The 26,511-nt window shown below is 42.3% G+C and overlaps 1 protein-coding gene across 1 annotated transcript in view; it reads left to right on the forward strand.

Moving 5' to 3' along the window:
- The window catches only part of POLN (DNA polymerase nu), a 105,934-nt gene that overhangs the window by 48,108 nt on the left and 31,315 nt on the right, over positions 1-26,511 (forward strand). Inside the window, exons 11-16 of the mRNA XM_053577998.1 lie at positions 226-309; positions 643-738; positions 7,280-7,336; positions 8,218-8,271; positions 9,225-9,290; positions 24,369-24,426. Coding sequence (XP_053433973.1) covers positions 226-309; positions 643-738; positions 7,280-7,336; positions 8,218-8,271; positions 9,225-9,290; positions 24,369-24,426 — 415 coding nt within the window. The remainder of the gene's footprint in view (positions 1-225; positions 310-642; positions 739-7,279; positions 7,337-8,217; positions 8,272-9,224; positions 9,291-24,368; positions 24,427-26,511) is intronic.

Here is a 26,511-nt window from a genome sequence, read left to right on the forward strand (position 1 = left end):
TGTGATGTATTATAATCTTTGCTCCTTTCAGTTTGTTAGTTTTAGGGAGGGTGACTCTGTGAGCTGAGTATTCTACCATGAGTCAATATGTATTTTTTCAATGTTCTTTTTGGTAAATTATATATATATTATTCCATTAAGAGCTTTTGGGGGGGATTGTTTGAACTAATTAAATAACTTTAAATTGTGGAAACCGTTATGAGATTGTGTGTATCACATTTTCAGGCTCGTCTCAAGGAATTAGAGCAAGAAGCTCATTTTGTTGCCGGGGAACAGTTCCTTATAATGAGTAATAATCAGCTCCGAGAGGTAAAGCTATTGATCATTTCATAAAATATTTTATTTAGGAGTTAAAAGGGAATTTATTCTGAATTTATAAATATTATTTTGTCGACTATCTCAAAAGTATGTAAGTTGTTTGTGTTCTCTCACAAGTAATTAACACATTGAGATTCATTACTTCAAAGCCTTTAAATCCAAGAAAAGTATTAAATCAGAATTTAAGCATTTTGTAACATCTGTTGGGAGTGCAAGTGGTGTGGGTTGGGTCTTCTGTGGTGGGTAGCTTTGCCTCTGTTATAGTAATATTCCATGTCTCTCAAATGTGGGACTCTCCCACATGTGTAAATTGCTTTGTTGAAGATCCTTTTTGGCAAGTTAAAGCTGCACCTACTGAATCCAGGAAAGAGTCTTCCCAAAATGAGGCTACAGAAATACCCATGCACGTCGGAAGCTGTGGTAAGGTTGCAAAGTCGTCCTTTTTCTTTTTGGGATGATAGCCTGTCTACACCACCTGTGAGCTGACTCTCAGACCCGCCTGAGCTTCCCTCAGAGGACCACCCTCATGCTGGCAGCCACCATTGCGAAAGAGGGCTCTCGCCCCAAGGTCCATCTCCTTGGTATGGACTGTGGAGTAAGAGGCAGGCAGTGTGCTGTTGCAAAAGCAATTAATTGGCTTTCTGCAAAGGATACTTTGGGAGAGGGTTTTGACATGTGAGCAGATCTTGCCACTGAGGAACTCCTGTGCAAAGAGCGAGACAAGGCCTTGCCATGGGACAAGGCTTGGGCTGCCCAGGAGGCTGAGGCTGGAGCTTGTGACTGATGGGAGAAGAGCAGGGGACAAGGACATGATTGTGCTGTGCTTTGCAGGCTGTGTTGAGGAACTTAGACTTTTAGTAAAATGGGTAGCCTTGGGAAAGTTTAGGTAAGGTAGCAACTATCATCTTAGGTTTTTTTTAAAAAAAGACAGAACAGGTGGCGCCCGTAGCCTAGTGGGTAGGGTGCCAGCCACATACACCAGGGCTGACGGGTTCGAGTCTGGCCTAGGCCTGCTGAACAACAATGACAACTGCAACAAAAAAATAGCCAGGTATTGTGGCAGGCGCCTGTAGTCCCAGCTACTTGGGAGGCTGAGGCAAGAGAATTGCTTAAGTCCAAGAGTCTGAGGTTGCTGGGAACTGTGACACACAGCACTCTACCGTGAGACTCTGTCTCAAAAAAAAAAAAAAAAAAAAGAACAATTTCAGTTTTAAGTTAAGAACAAAACTGAGCAGAAAGCATAGAAAGTCCCCTATATCCTGCCATACACGGGTATAATCTCTCCCACTGTCAATGTCCCCACAGCATGGCACCTTTGTTACAGTGAACCTACCCTGACACATGATAGATACCCAAACACCACAAGTGTGTGACTGTCGTATGTAGCAGGTTCACTCTTGGCACTGTGCATTGTGTGGACTTGGACAAATGTGTAAGGATGTGTCTGTCACTGCAGTATTGTGATAGTTAGCTGCGCTGCTCTGAACACCCTCTGCACTCTGCCTGTTGTCCTTCCCTCTCCGCAACTCCTGACAACCACTGATCTTTTTACTGTGTCCATAGCTTTGCCTTTCCAAAACTTGTAAAGTTCGACTCACCTAGGACATAGCCTTTTCAGAAGGACTTCTTTCACTTAGCAGTGTGCACTTAGGTTTCTTCTGTGTATTTTCATGGCTTAATAGCTCATTGCTTTAATGCTAGTATTTCATTCTGTGGATGTTCATCAATTCACCTACTAAAGGACATAGCTATTGCTTCCGAGTTTTGGCAATTGTATAAAGCAACTATAAATATCCATGTGCAGGGCTCAGCGCCTGTGGCTCAAGCGGCTAAGGCACCAGCCACATACACCTGAACTGGCGGGTTCAAATCCAGCCCAGGCCCGCCAAACAACAATGATGGCTACAACCAAAAAATAGCTGAGTGTTGTTGCAGGTGCCTGTAGTCCCAGCTACTTGGGAAACAGAGGCAGGAGAATCACTTGAGCCCAGGAGTTGGAGGTTGCTGTGAGCTTGATGCCACGGCACTCCACCCAGAGCAACAGCTTGAGGGTCCGTCTCAAAATAAATAAATAAATATATATATATATATATATAAATATCCATGTGCAGGTTTTCATGTGGACGTAAATTTTAAATTCATTCGGGTAAAATACCAAGGAGCGTGATTGCTGGACCATATGGTGAGAATATGTTTAATTTTGAAAGAACAAAGTGCATTCCCTCTAGCAGTGCATTAGAGTTCCTGTCACACCACATCCTTACCAGCATTTGATGTTGTTAGTGTTCTAGATTTTCACCATTCTAATAGGTATGACTTTTTTTTTAAGACAGTCAAATTTAGTGGTGGGGAGATATGTTTGTTTTCTTTTTTTTGAGAAAAAAATCTCTGTCACCCTCGGGAGAGTGCCATAGCATTATAGCTCCTTGCAACCTCAAACTTTTGGGCTCAAGTGATCCTCTTGCCTCAGCCTCCCCAGTAGCTGCGACTATAGGCATTTGCCACAATACCTGGCTAGTTTTTCTATTTTTAGTAGAGACAGGGTCTGGATCTTCCTCAGGCTGGTCTCGAACTCCTGAGCTCAGGTGACCTGCCTCAGTCTCCCAGAGAGCTAGGATTTCAAGTGTGAGCCACTGTGCCCAGTCGAGAGATACATTTTTACTTTTTTTTTTGCAGTTTTTGGCCGGGGCTGGGTTTGAACCCACCATCTCTGATGTATGGGGCTGGAGCCCTACTCCTTTGAGCCACAGGCACCGCCCTTGAGAGATACATTTTTAAAAGATCACTCCTGCAGTTGTTTAGAGAATGGAGGAGACTTATTAATAAGCTCTCACCAGAGTCAGGTCTAACAATGAAGAGGGAGCAGATGGAATTTCTGAGCATTTTTTAGAACAGAAAGGACCTTCTGATATGTGAGTGTGAACAAAAGTCAGAATGTGGAATGGTTCCGAGTTCTCTGTGTTATGCACTTGAGCAAATGGATGGGCACAACGAGAGGAATAGTTACTGGGGGATTTGGGTGCTTACTCTTGGACACGTCAGGACAGAGTGCATGTAAGACACTGATGTGCCATGGACACAGTCACACAGGCACTGGGTCTGGACAGAGCTTAGGACAAGTCCTGAGCTGTCAGCTGACTTCTATTAAAGTTGCCCTGGGATGGTCCTCTCCCCTGGCAGAAGATTTGGAACACACTGATGCCAAGACCCATATTGGTCCACTGAGTCAGAATGAGGCTATGTGGCCTAGTCATGGGCCTGTTTTTTGAAGTCCCCTCTCCAGCTGATTCTGATATAGCACTGAGACCCACAGATTTGAATTCTGAGAAACTGACATTCAGAGGTTGTAGAGAGAGGAGGCAGGCTGGTGAGGTGGCTCATACCTGTAATCTGAGCACTCTGGGAAGCTGAGGGGGGTGGATTTCCTGAGCTCACGAGTTCAAGACCAGCCTAAGCAAGAGTGAGAGCCTGTCTCTAAAAATATAAAAACCAGCCAGGCATTGTGGCAGGTGCCTGTAGTCCTAGCTACTCAGAAGGCTGAGGCAGGAGGATTCCTTGAGCCCAGGAGTCTGAGGTTGCTGTTAGCTATGACACTACGGTACTCTACCCAGGGTGATGGAGTGAGATTCTGTCCACTTTCCCAAAAAAGAGAGAGAGGAGGCCCTAACAAGACTGTGGGGTGGCCAGACGGGAGGCCAGAAGAATGTGGTGTTAGCATCCATTGCTGAGCTCAGGGTGGGCCTGCCTGTGGGTGGGCATTGCCTCTGACCTCCAGCCCACTTCATTCTTTTCAGGTGTTCTCAGGCTGTTTGAGTCAAGATATACTGCAAGCCTGTTGGTTAGAAAGTTATTTTGTGGGCGGCGCCTGTGGCTCAAGGAGTAGGGCGCCGGTCCCATATGCCAGAGGTGGTGGGTTCAAACCCAGCTCCGGCCCCAAAAAAAAAAAAAAAAAAAAAAAAAAAAGAAAGTTATTTTGTGAATAAAGTATCAAGATAAGGAGTTAGATGATCTTGGGTGGTTTTCTTGGCTAAGCATTTTCATGTGTTTTCGTTCCTGGGGAAGCTCCTCCAAGCAGATGGCAAATTTGGATTGTGCAAGGCAGGATACCTCCCTGGTGATGGTTTATGGCTGGTCACGACTCTGCACTCTCAGTCTTTATTCAGAGAGTGGTCCAATTTAGTGGTTTCCACTATTACATTAAAATCATATAATTTATAGATTCTAAACATCCTAATTAAAAACCTGGAAAGAGGGCAGAGCGCTGGCCCCATATACCGAGGGTGGCAGCCCCGACCAAACTGCAACAACAAAAAAAAATAGCTGAGTGCCTGTAGTCCCAGCTACTCGGGAAGCTGAGGCAAGAGAATCGCCTAAGCCCAAGAGTTGGAAGTTGCTGTGAGCTGTGTGATGCCAACGGCACTCTACTCTGGGCGATAAAGTGAAACTCTGTCTTTACAAAAACAAAAGAAAAAAACCTGGAAGGAATTATTTTTTGGTAGAAATTGTTGCTAAGCTGATTCCAAGATTTACATGGAAATGAAAAAACCTGAGAGGAGCCAAGATAATCTTGGGGAGAAAAAAGGACTATATGAGGGTTCAACCTGTCAGGTATCTAAGACTAATGATAAAGCAACAGGAATTACTAGGACTTAGTCAAGTGATGCCATCTGGTGTTGAGTCAAGAATAAACAAACTGACCGCAGGACTAAGATGGGAAATCCACAAACAGACCTCCACGAGTGGGTGTGACATGCTTGGGCTCCAACAGGGCAGTGCTGTGAGGCACTGAGAAAGGCTGTACGTGAGGGTGCCCAGCTAATGGGGCTTGACCCCCTCTTTACAGCAAAGCACAAGGCAAACTCTAGTGAGCTGTATATCCCACATCAAAACAAAACAGTAAAGACTGGAGAAGGCATGGAAAGAGTCTTTATGACACAAAATGCATCAACCATAAGGGAAAATATTGGTAAACTGGACAACAGTAAAATTAAGACTCTATGAAAAGATGCCATAAAACAAGTAAAAAAACAAGCCACAGAATAGAAGATATTTCCAGTAAATATAACTGACCAAGAAAACCCTGGCCGAAATGACAAATTACTATGTCAAGAAGAAAAAGATGTACAAGCCAATTTCTTTAAAATAGTTGACTTTATTAGTAAAAGGCATAAACAGGGTTTAAGCACATACATAATAGTAAACAAATATGGGTAGCGTCCAACTTCAATAGTCATTGGGAAAATACAAAGTAAAACTCCAGTGAGAGACTCACCCTTGTAATCCCAGCACTCTGGGAGGCCAAGGCAGTTGAATTGCTTGAGCTCAGGGGTTTGAGACCAGCCTGAGCAAAAGCGAGACCCCGTCTCTACTAAAATAGAAAAACTAGCAGGCGTGGTGGTGCTTGTAGTCCCATAGTCCCAGCTACTCAGAAGGTTGAGGCAGGAGGATCACTTAAACCCAGGAGTCTGAGGTTGCAGTGAGGTAGGCTGAGGCTACAGCACTCTAAATCCAGTGGGATATCACTTCTTTATCAGAACAGCTAAAATTAAGACCAGTGATAAGACACATTGGGAAAGATTTTGGTCAACTAGAACTGCCACGCTTTGCTGATGGGGGCATAAGCATGTTTATTCATTTAATTTATTTTAAAGAACTGACAGTATCTCTGCTAAAATTGACCAAGCAATTTCACACCTCTTCATTACAGGGTGGCCATAAGGTTCATGTGCAATTTAGAATAGTCAACTATTCGTGCCTTTTGCTTAGTTGAGAAGCACCCTGTACATTGAACAGAACTCTGGAAACATGTTAACTATGTACCAGAATGTTCATAGCAGCATTATTCATAGTAGCATCAAAGTGGAAGAAACCCATGTATCCATCAAGGGTAGAATGGATAAATATTTGTCCCACAGTCATACAGTTAAATATGAAATGAATGAAATAAAATAAATAAATAAATGAAATTTGCTCCATACAACATGGGTGAACCTTAAAATTGTGAATACTGAACAAAAGAAGCCCCACAAAGAATACTCCCCACTACATTGATATAAAGTCCAAAAGCAGAAACAGGTAGCCCTTTGTGGTAGAGGTCAGAGCTGTAATTAGCTCTGGAGCAGGAGCTGGCACCTAGTGGGCAAACTGGAATGCACCACCCTTCATAGGTGGCAGTTATACAAGTATGTTCAGTTTGTCATAATTCAACAAATTGTGTTCTTATTATCTTGCATTTTCCTGTACATATGCTGTATTTTGATTTTTTAAGTTAGTTTAAAAACTTACGGCTGAGCACAGTGGCTCACGCATTTTGGGAGGCCAAGAGGGCTCAAGACTAGCATGAGCAACATAGCGGAACCCCAGTTTTGACCCCAGATTTTTTTTGTCATTAGCCAGGTATGGTGGCATGCTCCCAGTAGTAGCTACTTGGGAGGCTAAGACAGGAGGATCACTTAACCCTTGGAGTTCAAGGCTGCAGTGAGCTATGATGATGCCACTGCACTCCAGCCTGGGCAACAGAATGAGACCTTGTCTCTACAAAATAATAAAAACCCCACGTAAACATATTCCTGTGCTACCTCTCTGTGACTGTGCCCAGTAGCAAGTCCAGATGTGGGTATTCATAAACTCGTGAGTTACATGTTCATAGGCTTCTTTGTAGCTTCCTCCCCCATGTGGCATTTTACATATCCTGGATTCAGATTTCACTAATTTAAATCTCAGGGGGCGTTTATTTCCAGGTTTGTGTGAAATGCTTTCAGCTCCCATATGAACAACAGAATGATTTTTATAAGTGATTAGGGTTAATACACATGATACACTGAGTTTATTATAAATCTTCATTTTGGAATATATGCTCAGATCGTTATTACTGGGATTTTCTCCGACAAAAAGTAAATGCTTAAAGTGTTATGGTAAAGTAAAACAAAGGCGTTACATTGGTGATATTTCTATTTTTTAGTTGAGTGCTTTGCAAGACCTTCATCCATTACCCAAGATAATTTTGAAATACAGGCAGGTAAGTTAATTTTTGGTAAGTAAGTTGGCAATGAAGGGAACCACATGGCTCTGTCCCTTAACAGAAACCCATTGTGGCTGAAATCACCCTAACAGCACTCTCAAAGGAGGGTGGTTTGTCCAGTTGATCTGTGTCAGCACTGCTTGCTTGCTCCCTGATGTGATTGTACTCGAGTCTGCAGTCATCCCCGCTCAGCATTGTGAGTCCAAGAAGTCTAAACGCAAGATTAATGAAAATTTGGATGGAAATATCTGGTGTTTGAAGTGTGTGGCTTCAGTGTGAAGATGTCAGGCAGTACAGAGTTTAGGAGCCTCCCACAGAAGCCTCCCCTCCTCCCCTGAGATAGTTCTGATTAACACTTGCCAGGGATTTAATGACGTGCCTTCTCCTCTTCTAGCAGCTCACATTTTCTCTGTTTGTACAGATGTTCTCTGCCAAGTGTCAACCATGTTCATAACCTTTGCCACCACCCGTACTCAGGTACTGTTACTACCTGTGGCCTGCTGTCGTTACGAGAGTCTGGCAGCAGTGCGGGGATGCACAGGCCCCAAACTGGCCCTTTCCCCCAGAAGCAATGTAAGGATTGCAGGATAACTAAACGGCTGCTACAAGAACACTGTCTGGGCATTCACTATGTATCTTTGCAACTTTCTGTACATTGGAATTATTCCAGAATAATGGGCTTTGTAAGGGCAGGATGAAATCTTTCTCTGTGGGTGTTATGTAATCCTGGTACCACTTGAGGTCTTTTGGGGCCTCCCAGAGTCACCTGAGGCGGCACCAGCAGTGTGAGCCCCACACTCTATGAAACGCTGCTGTGCACTTGTTTCTACTTAAACACTTCAACAAAGAACAGGATTGTTCTTGTCTTTGTCACTTAGGTCCAGAAGATCAAATCAACCTTTGTAGATGGACTACTGGCTTGCATGAAAAAGGTAACCAAAGCTTAGAAAGAGATGCTGTGGCTCAGCACCTGTAGCTCAAGCGGCTAAGGCACCAGCCACATACACTAGAGCTGGTGGGTTTGAATCCAGCCTGGGCCTGCCAAACAGCAATGACGACTACAACCAAAAAATAGCTGGGCATTGTGGCGGGCGCCTGTAGTCCCAGTTACTTGGGAGGCTGAGGCAAGAGAATCGCTTAAGCCCAGGAGTTGGAGGTTGCTGTGAGCTGTGATGCCACAGCACTCTGCCCAGGGTGACAGCTTGAGTCTCTGTCTCCAAAAACAAAAAGAGAGATGCCGTGAGGAACTAAGGTACCAGCCACATACACCTGAGCTGGCAGGTTTAAATCCAGCCAAACAATGACGGCTGCAACCAAAGGAACATAGTTTATGCATAAGTTCACATACATTGAGAACTTATATTTTAGTAACTAATCTAAGATTCCTAAAACTGTGAACCACAATTTTGTTGTCAGCAGATCTGCTCATGGCATAGGTCTGCTCTCACATCTATTATTGCATGTTTTCTGAGATCATTTGAGGTAGATGTGACTGTTTTAATTCATTTGTGAGGAGGCTATAGCCAGAACAGTTCCGTGACTTGTGTGAGGACACACAGCAAGTGACAGAACCTGTCTGTGGCAGATAGCTGAGTTCCCCACCACCCGTCATTGCCCCTGCCTGCCATGCACAGGACCTGTGACAGAAACCTGTGGGTCCCATTGCAGCTTTACTTGAGTTAGAGGGAAACTTCCTTCCTTGCCCCTCTCTGATCACACATCAGGTGTTTTGTAGCCCCAAGGACATTTCAGGGCTGGGAGTCCAGGGCCAGCTTTGTGTGGACCTCTGGAGGGGCAAGGGTTTTGTGTTGTAGGTAAAGGGGCTGCCCATTCTGGACTCACACAGCACCACTGAGTCTAACCTGGTTTCCTCTAACTGGCAAAGGGCTCTGTCTCCTCAACATGGAATCAGACTGGAACCGTGACTGGAAGACTTTCTGCCAAGCGTCCTGTGAGTTGTTTCCACTGTCTTTGTTAAGCACTGATTTCCATGCCTTGTAGTTGAGGTTTTGCCCCAATGTGTGTACTGTTTCCCTGTGCACTTTCTGTTTTGTACTGATAAACTGTGTCTTATTGTGTTTATTCGCTTTACTGACGTTCACTGAGCACCTCCTGTGTTCTGGGCAACCTCTCCTTATGAGGTGGCTGAGTTAGCAAGGAAGGAACCATCATGGCCAGAAACTCTGGGCTCCAGCAACCGAGTTCCTTTTCATATTTGTGTTAGCAGAGGGCTTCCAATTTCCAGAAACACATTGACATATCTGTTGCTCTCATGACAAACTCCATGTTTTTGTTGTTATTGCAGACTGTTTGTGATGAAAAAAGCTATAAATGCTAGGAAATTTATGATGTATCTTTAAGAAAACTTAAAGCATGGCTCCGTGCCTGTGGCTCAAGCGGCTAAGGTGCCAGCCTCATACACCTGAGCTGGCGGGTACGAATCCAGCCAAACAATGACAGCTGCAACCAAAAAATAGCCAGGCATTGTGGCAGGCACCTGTAGTCCCAGCTACTTGGGAGGCAGAAGCAGGAGAATCGCTTGAGCCCAGAAGTTGGAGGTTGCTGTGAGCTGTGATACCACAGCGCTCTACCCAGGGCGACAGCTTGAGGCTCTGTCTCAAAAAAAAGAAAAGAAAACTTAGAGAAGTTAACTTTTTAAATGACTTTATATTTTTAAATTAAAGAAGAGGCTATGTGCCAGTAAGTGTACCATATATGTAGATGCCCAAAGGAAAGCCTGACTATTCCTGGAGGGAACCCATGGGACAGACAAATGTTACCAAGGAGAGGGGCAGACAACTCACGTTTCCTTATTCCATAAACTTCCACATACAAATATCTGTATTTCTTTACCATAAATATACATTATTTATACATGTTATATAGTGTATATTTAAACAACTCACATAGTTAATTCATATATTTAGATATAGATTAAGATCAATATTTATTAATGCATAATGATATCAAGAGATAATAAAATAAAAAAGCATAATATAAAATAGCATGGCTTTATTTTTGTAGAAAAAATGTATTTTGTGAATACAAATTTTGTATAGAGACAGAGTCTCCCTATGTTGCCCAGACTGATCTTGAACTCCTGTGTCTCATACAACTTCCCTCAGAACACAGGTTACAAACTGCCATCACCTCTGCTTCCCATGCTCATCCTTGCTCAGTAAACCTCAGCTGATTGAGATTCCTGTCTCAGTTTTTCATTTGGGTTGACACTGTCTTAATGGAGGCAGATACATTTAGGATTGTTATGTCCTCTTGCTGAAGTGGCCTCTTTATTCATTTACATGTATGTATTCTATTTTATTTTTTAGATATGAGGGCTCACTGTGCTGCCAGGGCTGACCTCAAACTCCTGGCCTCAAATGATCCTCTTGTCTTAGAGCACACACCACCATGCCTGACTCTGATTGCCTTCATTTTTATGAAATAAACTTTTTTATCCCTAGTATTTTCTTTGCTTTGAAATCCATTTTGTCTAATATCCAAGCATTAATTTAATATTAATTAATAGAATTTAAAATAGTTTTAGAAATAATAAAATCAGCAAAAGTATAATTTAATATTAATGTTAAAATAGCCTCTCTAATTTTCTTTGAGTAATGTTAACATGGTATTTTTCATTCTTTGATTAATTTTGGGGGGGTTTTGTTTGTTTTTTGAGACAAAGTCTCACTGTCATCCCGGGTAGTGTTGTGGTGTCATAGCTCACAACTTCAAACTTTTAGGCTCAAGAGATCCCCTTGCCTCAGCCTCCTGAGTAGCTAGGAGTACATGCCCAGCCCCATCCTTTGGCTTTTAAGTCATTTGTCTCTTTATATTTAATATCCGTTTACTGTGGGAAGTATACAGTTGGTCTTGCTATTTTATTCATTCTCACAATATCTACCTTTTGACTGAATAGTTCATTCTATTAGCACTCCATGTGACTATTCACAGTGTCAAGTGTAAGTGTGTTATCATGCTATTTGTTTTCTATTCATTCCAGTTGTCTTTCAGGTTGAGGTTTTAAATTTTTCCATCATCTCCTTTTTTGGTTTATTAGCTATACCTTTTTGTTTTATTCTTTTAATAATTAATTTAGTTTCCAATATACTTCTGTCAGGGCCCACCTGCAGCACTGTCTCTCATTCCACCCATGGCACAAGAACCTTATGGACTTGCATTTTTACCCCCCCCCCTTTATGCTTCCATTGTCACACATGTGTGTCTTACCTTATATGGCACATAGGTTATAAATCCCACAATATATTTCATTATTTTTGTTTAAGCAGATCATGATCTTTTAAATAGATTTAAATAATAAGAAAATCCTCAAGTATTTACCCACAGTTACAGTTTCCAGGATTCTCATTTCCCTGTTGGCATCCAGGTTTCTGCTTGGCATCACTGTCCTTCTGCCTAAAGGCGTCCTTTAACACTTGGTGTGAGTCTGCCATCGATGAGTTCTTTTGGCTTTTGTGTTCAGGAAATGCCTTTATTTCACCTTTGTTTTCTGAAAGTTATTTTTGTGAAGTGTAAAATTATCAGTTCAAACCTATTTTTACTCTCAGTACTTTAACGATGTTACTTTCTTCTTATTTAATGTTATTTCTGACAAGAAATCTGCTGTCATTGTTATCTTTGTTTCCTGGTTCCTTTTAGCTTTATCTTTAGTTTTGAAAATTTTGATTATATTGTAACTTAGTGTATTTTTTTAATGTTGTCTGTGTTTGGGATTCATTGACTTTCTTGGATTTGTGGGTTTATAATTCTCATCAAACTTGAAAAATTGCTGGCAATGATTTATTCACATACTTTTTTATGCCCCGCCTTCTCTCTCCTCTCCCTTGGGGACTCCATTTATAACTGTATATATTAGTAGCTTGAATTTATCCCACAGCTCACTGAAACTCATCTTTCTCCTTTTGTTGAATTGTTTTTCTTGTTTCAATTTGTATAGTTTCTATTATTATGTCCACTAATCTTTTCTTTTGTCATGTTGAATCTGTTATTTAATCCCACCAAGTGTATCTTTTATATTAGACATTGCAGTTTTCATTTCTAGAAGTTCAGTTTGGATCTCTTTGTATCTACTTAATAGATCTACTTAATAGATCTCTTTGTATCTATTTTTCTCTATCTTCTATGTATCTACTTAATTTTTTCAGTATACTGAATGCTCTTATAATAATTAATGTCCTTGTCTGGTAATTTTAACATCTGTGTTCAGAATGGATTAGTTTTAGTCAGTGATTATTTTCATTATGAGTCCATTTTCAGGCTTCTTGGTATGCCTGATAATCTTTGTTTGGATGCCAGACTTCATAGATTTTATATTGTTGGGTGATGGATCTTTTTGCACTCTCATAAATATACCTGGACTTTATTCTGAGATGGTTAAGTTACTTGAAAACAATTTGTTCCCCTCTGGTCTCGCTTTTATGATTTGTTAGGCAGGTCAAGGAAAGTGCTTCATTTAAGGCTAATTATTCTTTACTTCCGAAGAAAGCCCTTCCTGAATATTTTAGCTAATATCCTATCCTCGTTGTTATGGACTTGTCAAGAATGGCTGGTGGGAACAGTTCCTTTTCGTGGCCCTATATGAGTATTGGTTATTATTCTTTACCGCTTTTGGATGTTTTCCAGCCCATGGTAGTTTCTTCATGTATGTGCATTGAACAGTTCTCTGCTAAATACGCAGCTCTCTGATGGGCTCAAGAAAAGTTATACTTTTATAGATTATTTGGCTTTTCCTCATTATTAGGGTGGGAACAACTTTCTTTTCAACTGTATATATCCCAAGCAGAAGTAGAAACTCTGCTAAAACTGCATCTTTATGGTCTCCTAGCATAGGAATAGTTCACATATCAGTATTTGCTTTATCAGAACCTCAGTCTGGTGTCCCTCCTAGATACCTCCATCACGATGCTTGTTAGACTATATTGGAACAGTATGTGCCTCTGCTCACTTCATTGGGTTGTAATTCTGTGAGAGAAGGAACCTTTTTGCATGCGTCACTGACACGTCCCTAGGCCTGGCTCTGTACCTGGAATGTAGTAGGACCAAGTATTCACTGAACGTAAAACTGGATGAGTAATCCATTCTTGAATTCTCTTTCAGCGTCTCAGAATCCTCTGGTTTGGGGTCGTCCTCAGGATTACAGCGTGTTGACAGTGTGCACCAAGTGTCTCCCCATGCACGACTGTCATGCTCTTCCCTCAGGCATGAGTGGGTCTTGAGGTCTTTTGTTTATCTAAATTCTCTTCTTTCCCCCACTCAGATATTTTAGGGCTCAGGCCTATCAATCCTTGTTTTGTAGGTCCCCCATAGAATGATCATATTTTTTTACAAAAGCCTTCTCATGGGAAGGTGTTGAGGACCTTTGTTCTCATTGCGCTTGCCAGGAGCCACATTCTTACCATCCAATACCTGTTTATCACACGTAGCTTTGATGTCCCTTCTAAAGTTTCTGCATCAGCAGGACCAGTTTTGTGAGTGTCCCCATTTCACTCAATGCCACTTGTGATACTGACTCAGAACTTATCAACATTATGTAATTCAAAATATCTGACCTTTCACATTGTATTTTTATGAATTGTTTAGTGTTTCAAGTTCTGATTTTTCTTCTAGCTTAGTATTTTCTTCTAGCTTAAAAAATGTTATAGCTATATAAAATCTAGATATTATATAGCTACATATTTGCTTTTATTCCTTTATTAGTAGGTCTTTTTTCCCCTTAGTTCTTTTTTTTTTCTTCAAACTATATGTTCAGTGTTTCATTGGCATGTTTGTAGTAACTTATTATTTATTTATTTATATTTTTGGAGTCAGAGTCTCAGTTGCCCTGGAGTTAAGTGCTATGGCATCATAGCTCACAGCAACCTCAAACTCTTGTACTCAAGTGATTCTCTTGCCTCAGCCTCCCAAGTAACTGGGACTACAGGCGCCCACCACAACGCCAGGTTATTTTTAGAGACGGGGTCTCGTTCTGGCTCAGACTGGTCTTGAATTCCTGAGGTCAAGCAATCTGCCCATAATAGTCTCCCAGAGTGGTGGGATTACAGGCATAAGCTACCAACTTTTGAGTATCTAACTGGGTTCAGCCAAATTAGCATTTGGACATCACTTGTGCTCCTTGGTCCCTCACGCTTTTCCTTGCCTTCAAGCCATTGCCCTCATTACCTCTGTTTAGGGACTTTTTCTGCCTGTAGATCCCTGAATACGTCTTCTTCCAGTGTAGCTTCAGTTTCCTGATGACTGCCTGTTAATTCTTCTGGTTTCCTCTCAGAGGACATGCCCTCAGAGAGCTTTGTTTGATGCCTGCCCCCATCCTCCTGAGGCTAGTTAGATCCCCCTTTTCCTATTAATATAATGGACATCTGTGTGTCCATCATCCAGTTTGGGAGTTAAAGCTATGTGGGTACATCTAAAGCCCCCATCTACCCTCTCACAAGTCTGTTCTGCCCGAGTTGGTTCCCTTTTCTGCCCCAAAGTTGGTGTTTATCATACCATTTTAATACTTGTATATACATATGTGTATTTAAAAATTCCTTAAAATATATATTTCCTTAAATCATAGTTGTTATTTAAACTTTATATAAATGATACCATGTTGTACTTACATAGTTTGCTGTTTTGGCTCAACATGTTTTGAGATTTATCTATGTTGGCAGACATAGCTGTAGTTTATCTATTCATTTCAGCTGTCATATAGTATGTCATAATATAACTGTAATAGATTGTTTACAATCTCTATTACAATGGGACAAGAAAAAAATGCTGCCGTGATGAATATTCTTGAACCTGTGCAAGGGTTTTCCCAGCATGTCTCCAGCATTGCCCTACGATAGGGTGTGCTGATGTCCACCTCTCCTGGTACTGCCAGGCACCCTCCAGATCACCCTCCAGGCATGCTCACACCCTACCTGCAGGATGGGAGACAGCTCACCGCCCCCGACCACTGCATTTGGTTTTTCCAGACTTTTATCAGCCTGATGAGTGTGAGTTAGTTTCATATTATGGTTTAGTTATTATCACTTTAGTTACTAATGAGGGCAAGTACATTTTCATGTTCATTGGTCATTCCAGTTTCTTCAGTGACATCCTTGTTTATCTCCTTTGCCTATTTTCAATTTAGTAGTTTGTCTTTTCTTGTAATTTGTAAAAATGGTCTTTGTTTTTTTAGACAAAGTTTCAGTCGCCCCGGGTAGAGTACAGTGGTGTCATCATAGCTCACAGCAACTTCACACTCTTGGGCATCCTCTTGCTTCAGCCTCTCAATTAGCTGGGACTACAGGCACCCACCACAATGCCTGGCTAGTTTTTCTATTTTTTTTAGTAGTGACGGGGTCTCACTCTTGTTCACCCTAACTTCTGAGCTCAAGTACTTCATCTGCCTCAGCCTCCCAGAGTGCTAGGATTAACAGGCATGAGCCACTGTGCCTAGCCCTATAAAAATTCTTTCTATATTGTAGATTCTAGTCTTTTGTTCAATTATATAAATATCTTCCCCTAATCTATGATGTTTGTTTTTCTCTTGTATTCTATATCTTTGATTTACATATTTTTTCATTTTAATATCATCAAATTTGTAGGTTTTTTGCGGTTTGAGTTTATTTGTGTCTTGTTTAAAGAACCCTTTCTTGTTTGAGGATCATAAAGGTATTCAAATTATCTTTTCATAAATAATTTTAAAGTTTTGCTTTTTGTTTTTTGAGACAGAGTCTCAAGCTGTCACCCTGGGTAGACTGCTGTGGTGTCACAGGTCACAGCAACCTCAAACTCTTGGGCTTAAGTGATTCTCTTGCCTCAGCCTCCCAAGTAGCTGGGATTATAGGCACCTGCCACAATGCCCAGATATTTTTTTGTTGCAGTTGTCATTGTTGTTTAGCTGGCCTGGGCCAGATTCGAACCTCGGCCAGCCTCGGTATACGTGGCTGGCGCCCTACCCACTGAGCTATAGGCACCACCTAAAGTTTTGCTTTTTACATTGGGTCTTTAATTCCAATGGAATTGGTTTTTTTATGTAAGTGCGAGATAGAGATCTGATTACTTTTCAATTTAGATAAATGCTTTCTTTTTTTTTTTTTTTTTTTGAGATAGTCTCACTTTGTTGCCCTTGGTAGAGTGCTGTGGTATCTCAAAGCAACCTCAAACTCTTAGGCCTAAGTGAGCCTCTTGACTCAGCCTCCCGAGTAACTAGGACTACAGGCACCCACCACCACACCTGGCTAGTTTTAGAGACACAGTCTCGCTCTGGCTCAGGCTGATCTTGAACTCCTGAGCTCAGGTAATCCACTCGCCTCAGCCTCCCAGAGTGTCAGGATTATAAGCATGAGCCACCGCACCTGGCCTGGTTAAATGCTTGTTATTACTATTATTATTGTAAGAACTTACAATAATTTGTAATACCTGTCATGTGGATTTTGATAAATGCATGGGTTTGTTTCTCAGCTCTCAGGCCTGCATCCTTGTTCTGTTTTCCCGTTCTTAACATACCACAGCTTCATTATATTTGTGTGTTCCCAGAGCAGTCAATCCTGGACCCTGTCCTGTCACTATTACTTTGCTAGTGACTGACTCAACTCTGCTCTAGGCTCCTGGAGTCTTCAACATTTTATGCCAATTAATGAGTGTAGTGTCTACTATATGAAAGGTAGTTACTAAATATTGTTGAAGAAAAGACTAAAATCAGTGACTTAAATCTTAGTTACTAAGTGCTAAATATAGCTAATGTATTGTTGAGGGGGGAAAATGCTTTTAGGGAAAAATATATATTAGCTCTTACAACTTGTATTTATTAGGCAAAGAAATTTCCTCTAGTAGTTTGTATATTATTTAAATATTAATATTTAGAAGTTGTGTAAGTGAAGAACTACCATTTTTCATAATAGCTGACACATAAGATTTTGATAAATATAGTGAATGAATTCTTTTAGTTAAGAGAATGTTCCTAGGAGTTTTTAATAGTAAATATATATTTACTAATTTACCAATAATAGTAAATATATATTTCATAGAAGACCCTTTTTATAATTTTAAGGAAAATTATTGTTTTTTCAAAAGAATGTTTATAATGTGTGCTATTATGAAAAAAAGATATTAAGTTCCTCATAGTAAGTTTATTGTGACTCAAAGCTTCTGGTCTGAGTGGATTTCGTTCTTTTTTTTTTTTTTTTTATTGTTGGGGATTCATTGAGGGTACAATAAGGATTTCGTTCTTAAGAACATATGGATTGTTTTCTATCTGGGCTGCTACAGGCTTTGTGTGAACTTGAGTCTTCATTTCTCCAAAATAGGTGCCCCCGTGTGCAATTATTGGGTCTTACATGTTTTACTATGTTGCCAAATTCTGTATGCTAATATTTTCAAGGATTTTTGTGTGTGTAGGGTCCCTAATGATATTCCCTGTTTCATTCCTGTTAATGATAATTTGTTTTATCAATCTAGTGAGAGTTTTTGTCAATTTTATCATTTAAAATAACCAGCTATTCGTTTCATTGATTTTTCTCTATTATTTTTTTGTTTTTAATTTGTCAAATTGGTTCTTTATTATTTCCTTTCTTCTGCTTGATGTGAGTTTATTTTGCTTTATTACCTCTAGATTCTTAAGATGAGGGTTTAAATCATTGCTTTGAGAGTTTTTCTTTTTTCTCATGTATGCATTTTAGTGCTATAAATTTTCCTCTCAGCACTGTTCTAGCTTTATCCCATAATTTTTTTAATTTTTAACTTTTTGGACAAATGTTGCCTGATAATTTATCCCATAAATTTTGATATGTTATATTTTGTCGAGAAACAAATTCCATCAGACTTAAACATCCAAGAAAGAGGTGATTTATTGCAATAGGAGGCTGAGTGGGGTGGTGCACACCTGTAATCCCAGAACTTTGGGAGGCTGAAGCAGAAGGGTCACTTGAGGCCAAGAGTTGGAGATTACAATGAGCTATGATTGCACCACTGCATTCCAGCCTGGATGACAGAGAAAGACCTTGTCTCTGAAAAAACATTAAACTTAAAAAAGGAGACTATTGCAATAGGGGAGAGAGATTAAGCTCAACTCCAAATATTGTAGGAGAAGGTGAGGATTTATAGCCAAAAGCAGGGTGAGGAGGGGTCAGTGGGCAGAAAATTATTAAGAGGACCTTGGCAGGATAGCAAAAACAGGGAGTTCTTGCTAAACTGCTTGCAAAATTTGCCAAATTCAGCTACAGTTTTTCTGTGGCATTTGACTGGAGTAGTGTGCTCATTGTCTACAAGTGTTCTGTCTTGCTAGGCTATTCCTTTTCTGATCCTTCTGCTAATGAGAGCAGGTTTTTTTTTTTTTTTTTTTTTGTCAGTGGCTATTGGCATTTCCAGGTTATTGCTGGCTTCTCCAGTATCCAGTCTGTGACATATTAGACCAGAAGACGCCCGGGAACTCACCTGTGTGTAATTCTCTGGGTCCTGCCTGCCTTGTTGGCTCCCCTTGCAGTCTTCTTAGGTTTACTTTCTGTATAATGCCCAGGGTTGTCATTATACGTGGTGGCAAGAACAGTATAAAGCTGAAGTCTCCTTATCTGCAGCTGTAACCGAACACAACACCTGATAGCACAGGGGTAGGTCTGAAAGACCGGAAAGCACGTTTCACCCCATCATCTCCAGCTATGTAGAGGCTGCTGAGGCCTCTGTTACTTCAGCAGGAGATGCAGATTCTGCGAGGAAAGGAGTCAGAGCTCAGCTCTGGCTTTTGACTAAAACCTGTGAAAGAAAACAGCAAAAACAAGGGAAGTATCAGGCACTAGAAATCAAACAGTATTTTCTTTTATTAATATTTAAATTTTAGAAGCATCTCTTAATTATAAGGACTCAAAGCCTTGTATTTTCAGAGTTTAATGCTACACATGTGGAGGAAGCTGCTGAGAGAGAGAATACAAGTTGCCACGGGCAGTTCCATGTCTCAGGGAGGAGATGCTGTTGCCTGGGCTGGGAGCTGCTGAGTGGGAAGCAGAACCCAGAACCATGAGCGATGGGAGGGTCCAAAAGGCAGTGACTGTGGCCCTCCTGGTGAGAGGAAGGCACCCCCACAGACTGCACAGGCCACAGGGACTGAGGCTCCCAGGGACGCCAGACACTTGGTAGTGTTTGGGCAGAGAATGCCTGAAGCTGTCCCTCCCGCCACGTGTCTATGGCCCCATAGTCATAAGTGGGGGCTGGGAGCTCCTCTGGCCCCTGGATCCACTGCTGCCTGATTCTGGCTGGACCATGAGAGAGCTGTGAGATGGATAGTCCAAGGCCTGGTCCACAGGGAGGGTAGAGCTGAGCTTCAGGAGATATCAGTCTCTAGAGCCACTTCCAGGGCCAAATCAGCAGAGGAGGGACAGCAGATACTGGCTCTGCTGAGAGCACAGATGGCCGTCCTTCATGGAGACTTCACCAGCAGAGACAGACAGGGCAGGACACTAGGGCAGGGCAACCACAGCTGGTGACATAGACCCCTCCCTGCTGGTGCCATGTGGTATGTAGGCCCCCTCCATCACCTACCACCCCAGACACTGCACTGGGGGGAGAGCAAGTGGAGGGAGGGTGACTGAAGGGGAGAGTGGCTGGAGTCTGGGTCAGCCCTGCAACTGGGTGCTGCCCCCTCGTATGAAACTGGGGTAAAACACAGTTCACTGGAGGATGATCAGGTACAGGTAATAGAGAACCAAACTCAAACTGCTCTCAAGCATTAGGGACTATTTCTCAGCCTCCCTGACTTAGAAGTTGACAACCCAAAATAAAAGAATGAAGCAAAGAGGGCAGCACCTGTAAAGGAGTTGGGCACCAGCCCCATATACCGGGATGGCAGGTTCAATCCCAGCCTTGGCCAAAAACTGCAAAAAAAATAAAAGAATGAAGCAAAGATCTCAAGTGAAGTCAAAACTCTGAGGATGCACCTAGAATAACACAAACCACAGAAGCCTCTGGGACTTTTTTCTCTGGTGAGGAATTTGGGGACTTCAGTATCTGAGGAGAGGGGGCATACAGAAAGGAAAAGGAGGGGTGGGCAGTGAGGTAAATGGTTACACTCTGTGAGGAAACCAGGAAATTCACCTTTTACATCAGGTCAGGTGAATGTTTGATCAGGACCAGGGGTGAGGGGTGTGTGTGTGTGAAGAAAGATCTGTGATGGGATGTCCCCAGGCAGGTGGAGGGGACTGCTCTCATCTCTTCTCTGGTCTGCACCTGGGAGATAAACCTGAAGTCGACATTATTAGTTTTAGGAGTCACACTCAACCTGTAGACCTAAAGCCACAATTTGCACATCCTTGTTTATGGGAGGCCAGCAAGGAATTTCCTGTGTGGTCTGTAGGGCAGCCCTTATACGTGCCTTGTCTTTCTGTGGAGTTCTGCCAAGTGTGTAATGTTAGAGCTGCACCCTCAGACGGGGATGTTGCAGGATTCAGCCTCTAAGCTTGACCTTACCTTTTGCATAAGTACTTGAAGAACAGTCCTGAGATTTTTATGCTCCTTTACAAAGTCTAAGGAAGTACTGGCTTCAGGAAAGGTTTGATCTGGCAGCTGAAGTTTTATGTGCAAACCCAGCTTCTTCTCTCCTTTTCTCAGCCTCTCTTTCATGTAGACCTCCCTTAATGTAGGAGGGATCAACATTGGAGCTGAGAGCTGCAGCAACAGCGGGAGGCTGTATTTGCAGAACTCTTAACTCCCCAATGCTTTGCAAGACCTGCCCCTAGAGGTGGGATATCCTGCAAGGGGGTGGGTTGGGGGGATTGCTAGATTCAGAGATTCTTGGATTAGCAGAAAAGAGTGTTAAGAGGGTGTGACAGGCCCTTTAGGGGGAAATTTAGAACAAAAAATGGGGTCAGCTTCTTAATTTTAGCTTAATCAGGTGTTAAAATGCCACCTTTTAGTTCCCATAGGGAACCAGGACACCTGACTCTGGCTTGCTTGGAGGCTATTGTTCTCACTGGGTTGTGTCCAGGACTTCTGGACTTCCCCCTGGAAAAAAACTCAAGCTTTTCCTTTATTTCCACACTTGGGGTGCGCCTCACAGAGAGGCGCACCCTGCTTGGTCTCAGAGGCATAGCACACAGGCCCAGCAAACCTGGAGATGCTCTTAGTTTATCTCCAGTAGGGGTGAGGGGCATCTCTGCAGTCAGCTTCCAGGAAAGTGGGAGAAGGCCTCTGGTAGGTGCCCTTGATGGCCTGGAGGTGAGGTGGCTGGCTTAAGACAAGGCAGAGAGGGCTTAATGAAAATGTGAGTGCCATTTTCTAAAGGAAAAAGGAGAGAGAGTGCTGCACGGCCCCAAACAGACAGACTCTTTCCACAAATGGCAGCATTATTTTTTTCCTGCCATCAGCAGAAATAAGAGTTACAAATTTAAACCTACTCGTTGAGATAAGTTTAATTTAACCAATATCCCGTACTCAGCCCTACTATGAAACTAATTTATGGCTTTCACATGAAAGCTATAACCCAGTTACAACCTAAGAATAGGGGGAAGGGGGATAGGGAGGGGTGGGAGGGGGAAGGTGGGCAGAGGGAGGGGGATTGGTGGGATTACACCTGCGGTGCATCTTACAAGGGTATATGTGAAACTTAGTAAATGTGGAATGTAAATGTCTTAGCACAATAACTAAGAAAATGCCAGGAAGGCTATGTTAACCAGTGTGATGAAAATATGTCAAATGGTCTATGAAACTAGTGTATGGTGCCCCATGATCACATTAATGTACACAGCTATGATTTAATAATAAAAAAAAAAACAATATCCCTTTGAAAGGGCCAAAAAAAGCTAAAAGAGCTATTTATTATTATTATTTTTAATTCTAATAGGAAGTGTTCTATTCTGTCTTGCAAGGCACCAGCCATCAAAAGTTATTATTTGATGAAGACTCTTAAAATTTTTCTTTAGGGTACAGATTGCACCACATATGAAGAGGCCTTGCTTTCCTAATACAATATTGAAGCTCTATTTTCATTAGGACATACACAAATGTTATAATAGCTATCTTGAAATAATTCTAATCAAGGTATTTACATTGCTGTGTGCTGCTTTCTACTTCATTAATGAATTTCCCTCCTATGTGATATAAACATCTATCAAAAACCATATTAGCAAGATATCCATAAATTATATAATGGTTTCAAATGGTTTCAGTAGTGGTACTAAACCCATAAACCTCCTTATACCCTCCCTTTTGGCGTTTAGACCAGCATGTTAAAATAGAGATCAGAAGGCTGACAAAACATTCTTTGTGGCAATAAGACACCAAACTACAGACAGTACCTAAGGCCCAGCAACGCCAGGTGCGTTCACAGCTTCAATTCTTCCCAGATCACTCTGAGTCAGGATTCTGGGGCTTTGCTCTGACTAGCAGACTTGTGTATCTTAACTTAAAATATCCCTTTCTGCTTATTCCAACAAATAAGCAAATTCCTTTAAACAAAGCTTTATTTCTTTAAGCAATTATAAATTAAAGAGTCTCTGAACCCACCTGTAACCTGTAAGCCCCTATTTCTAGTTGTCCTGCTTTTTCAGGTCAAACCAATGTGTGTCTTCCGCTTATTGGTGTATGATTTTATCTGCAATTCCTGTCTCCCCATGTATAACACCTAACTGTGACCCAGCTGCCTCAAGACCACTTACTGACAGTCTCTTGGATTCGTGGATCTCTGGCCATGCTCAATCATATTCAGCTTGTTAATGGAAAAAAACCAACCTCTGCAAAATAATTTAAAGAGGTTTATTCTGCGCTGAACATGAGTGACCATGGCCCTAAGACCGTATCTCAAGAGGTCCTGAGTAAAGGTGCCCACTGGCAGCTGGGTTTCTTTCATCTGTAAATCATAGTGCCCCAGGACAGCAACACGGGCTCTGCCCTCCCTGCCCAGCAAAGGCTCAGGCTTCCTTCCCTCTGGCAGCTTGGTGGCTCCTCTGCGCTGCACCATCTCTACTCTGCCCTGCTGGGGACCTGACTTGGCTCTGTGCTCAGAGTGGTCTCTCCTGCCTCTGGGACTGTGAGGGTTTGGCCTTTTCCCAGAGGAGTGGTCTCTCCTCCCTTGGCCCACTCAGCCCAGACGCTGCAATACAGTTGGGGATATTCCTCCTTTCTCCTCAGAGCCTTCTGCCGCCTCCTTCCATGCCCATGTAAATGCTCTCAGGCCTCAAATCTCACTTGTTGCCAGGGGAATCCCCCCCAAAAAAATGCAATCCCAACTTGACCTGGGTAGTGACTGACACTGGCACTTTGGGACATCAAGGTGGAGGACCATTTGAGCCCAGGAGTTCAAGATCAGCCTGGGCAACATTGAGACCCCCGTCTCTACAAAAAAATAAAAAAATTAGCCAGGCATGTTGGCACACACCTGTAATCCCAGCTACTTTGGAGGCTTAGGTAGGAGGATCACTGAGCCTAGGAATTTGAGATTGCAGTGAGCTATGATGACACTACTGCACTCTACCCAGGGCAAGACTTCCGAGGAAAGAAAAAAAAGAATTATTGTATATAATTATGATAACTACCATGCAGGCTACAGTCAAAAAGAATTGTTCTCAAATCTGCTGACTATACTTAGTGATGTATCCACCAAAATTATGTTTCAATATCAGATAATAGTATTAAATATTAATATACTTATACATGATACATTGGCATTACTTTTTTTTTTTTTTTTTTTGTAGAGACAGAGTCTCACTTTATGGCCCTTGGTAGAGTGCCGTGGCATCACACAGCTCACAGCAACCTCCAGCACCTGGGCTTAAGCGATTCTCTTGCCTCAGCCTCCCGAGTAGCTGGGACTACAGGTGCCCGCCACAGCACCCAGCTATTTTTTTTTGTTGTTGTTGCAGTTTGGCCAGGGCTGGGTTTGAACCCGCCACCCTCGGCATATGGGGCCGGCGCCCTACTCACTGAGCCACAGGCGCCGCCCAGCATTACTTATTTTGTTAATGTTTAATAAAATGTGATGCAATTTAAATACCCTTAAATAGTATAGATTAATTTAAAAGTAGATGATTCCAACTAAAGGTATTTTCTTATTTTACAGAACATCCAAGGTATCTCCAAGCAGCCAATTCAAATTACAAAGCCTCAAAATTTTAAAGGTAACTCATTTTTTTCTACCTTGCTAAAATTTGTGTAACATTTTTTTTAAACCTAGAAGTTTATGTCATCACTTTTCTATATAACTAACTGCTTCACTTTCCTGAAGTTCTCTGTATTTGTATGATAAGATTTAAATATACATTGAAAATAAAAAAAAAAGCAGCTGAAGTGATATGGTGCCTCCCTGTTAGCAGCTTACAAGTGAAAATAGATAATAATTATGCAAGGGGAGTAGCTCCCCTCCTACCCTCTCTCCCCTGCCAACTTCCCAATAAAGAGCAAACAAAAATACAACAGCACTGGCTTTCATTAAAGTCTGAAAATTACTGGAAATGTTGTAGAAGCACACTAACACTCTCTACTTTTTTTGCTCTGTTGCCGGGGCTGGAGTGCAACAGTGGTGCAATCAACCACTCCTCCAGGATCAGCTGATGGTCACTTTTCTTTTTTTTTTTTTTTGTAGAGACAGAGTCTCACTGTACCACCCTCGGGTAGAGTACCGTGGCGTCGCACGGCTCACAGCAACCTCTAACTCTTGGGCTTACGCGATTCTCTTGCCTCAGCCTCCCGAGCAGCTGGGACTACAGGCACCCGCCACAACGCCCGGCTATTTTTCTGTTGTGGTTTGGCCGGGGCTGGGTCTGAACCCGCCACCCTCGGCATATGGGGCCGGCGCCCTACTCACTGACCCACAGGCACCGCCCTGATGGTCACTTTTCTAAAAAAGACAAAGCTTATATATGAGCAAATGAGCCTTCTGTAGCCCATTGGCAACACACATCTGCACTGTAAGGGGGTTGCTCCTGCCCCTTGCTCCAGGAAACAGTGGAGCATGATCAGAAGTCCTTTTTAAAATCCACAGTCACGGCCTGGCATGGTGGCTCACACCTGTAATCCTAGCACTCTGAGAGGCTGAAGTGGGTGGATCACCTGAGCTTAGGAGTTCAAGACCAGCCTGAGAAAGAATGAGGCCCTGTCTCTACTAAAAATAGAAAAACTAGCCAGGTGTTGTGGCAGGCACCTATAGTCCCAGCTACTTGGGAGGCTGAGGCAAAAGGCTCACTCAAGTCCAAGAGTTTGAGGTTGCTGTGAGCTATAATGCCACAGCACTCTATCCAGGGTGACAGAGTGAGACTCTGTCTCAAAAAAAAAAAAAAAAAATCCACAGTCACAGCCAGGCACAGTGGCTCATACCTGTAATTCTACCCACTCTAGGAGGCTGAGGTAGGAGGATCTCTTGAGCTCAGGAGTTCAAGACCAGTCTGAGCAAGACCAAGACCCTGTCTCTACTAAAAATAAAAAAATAAGTTGGATGTTATGGTGGGCACCTGTAAGTCCTAGTTACTTGGGAGGCTGAGGCAGGAGGCTCACTTGAGCCCAGGAATTTGAGGTTGCTATGGCTAGGCTAAGACCATGGCACTCTAGCCTGAGCAGCGAAGTGAGACTCTGTCTCAAAAAAAAAAAAAAAAAAAATACAGTCACACTAAACAGGGCTCCTGGGTCACAGTCATGAGCAGCTTGGTCACCTTGCCCTTAAAGAGATTTTCAGCTGGAATTTACAACGTGCACCCCTCATAGACCCTCTCTCAGTAAGAGTCCCCAGCAGTCTCCAGACTGCTTTTTATTGGAATGCATTCATTGTCAGTATTTGACTTTTCCTTTCTTCATTAAGGATTTAAGACAGAACAGAAAAACAAATTTTTTTTTAGACAGCATCTTACTATGTCACTCTTGGTAGAGTGCTGTAGCATCACAGCTCATAGCAACCTCAAACTCTTGGGCTTAAGCGATTCTCTTGCCTCAGCCTCCCAAGTAGCTGGGACCACAGGCACACACCACAACACCTGGGTATTTTTTGGTTATAGTTGTCATTAATGTTTGGCAGGCCCGGGCTAGGTTCAAAGCTGCCAGCTCCGGCGTGTGTGGCTGGTGCCCTAGCCTCTGAGCTACTGGTGCCGAGCCAGAACAGAAAATTTTAATACCAGAAGATCTAGGTAACTTTTAGTAGTAATATATTATTTTTAAATTAAATTAATAAAAATATTCAGAAGAAATAAAAATCTACAGAGAGAGGGAAGGAGGGA

This window comes from Nycticebus coucang, chromosome 23, assembly GCF_027406575.1.
Source record: "Nycticebus coucang isolate mNycCou1 chromosome 23, mNycCou1.pri, whole genome shotgun sequence".
In the NCBI taxonomy this organism is placed as follows: domain Eukaryota; kingdom Metazoa; phylum Chordata; class Mammalia; order Primates; family Lorisidae; genus Nycticebus; species Nycticebus coucang.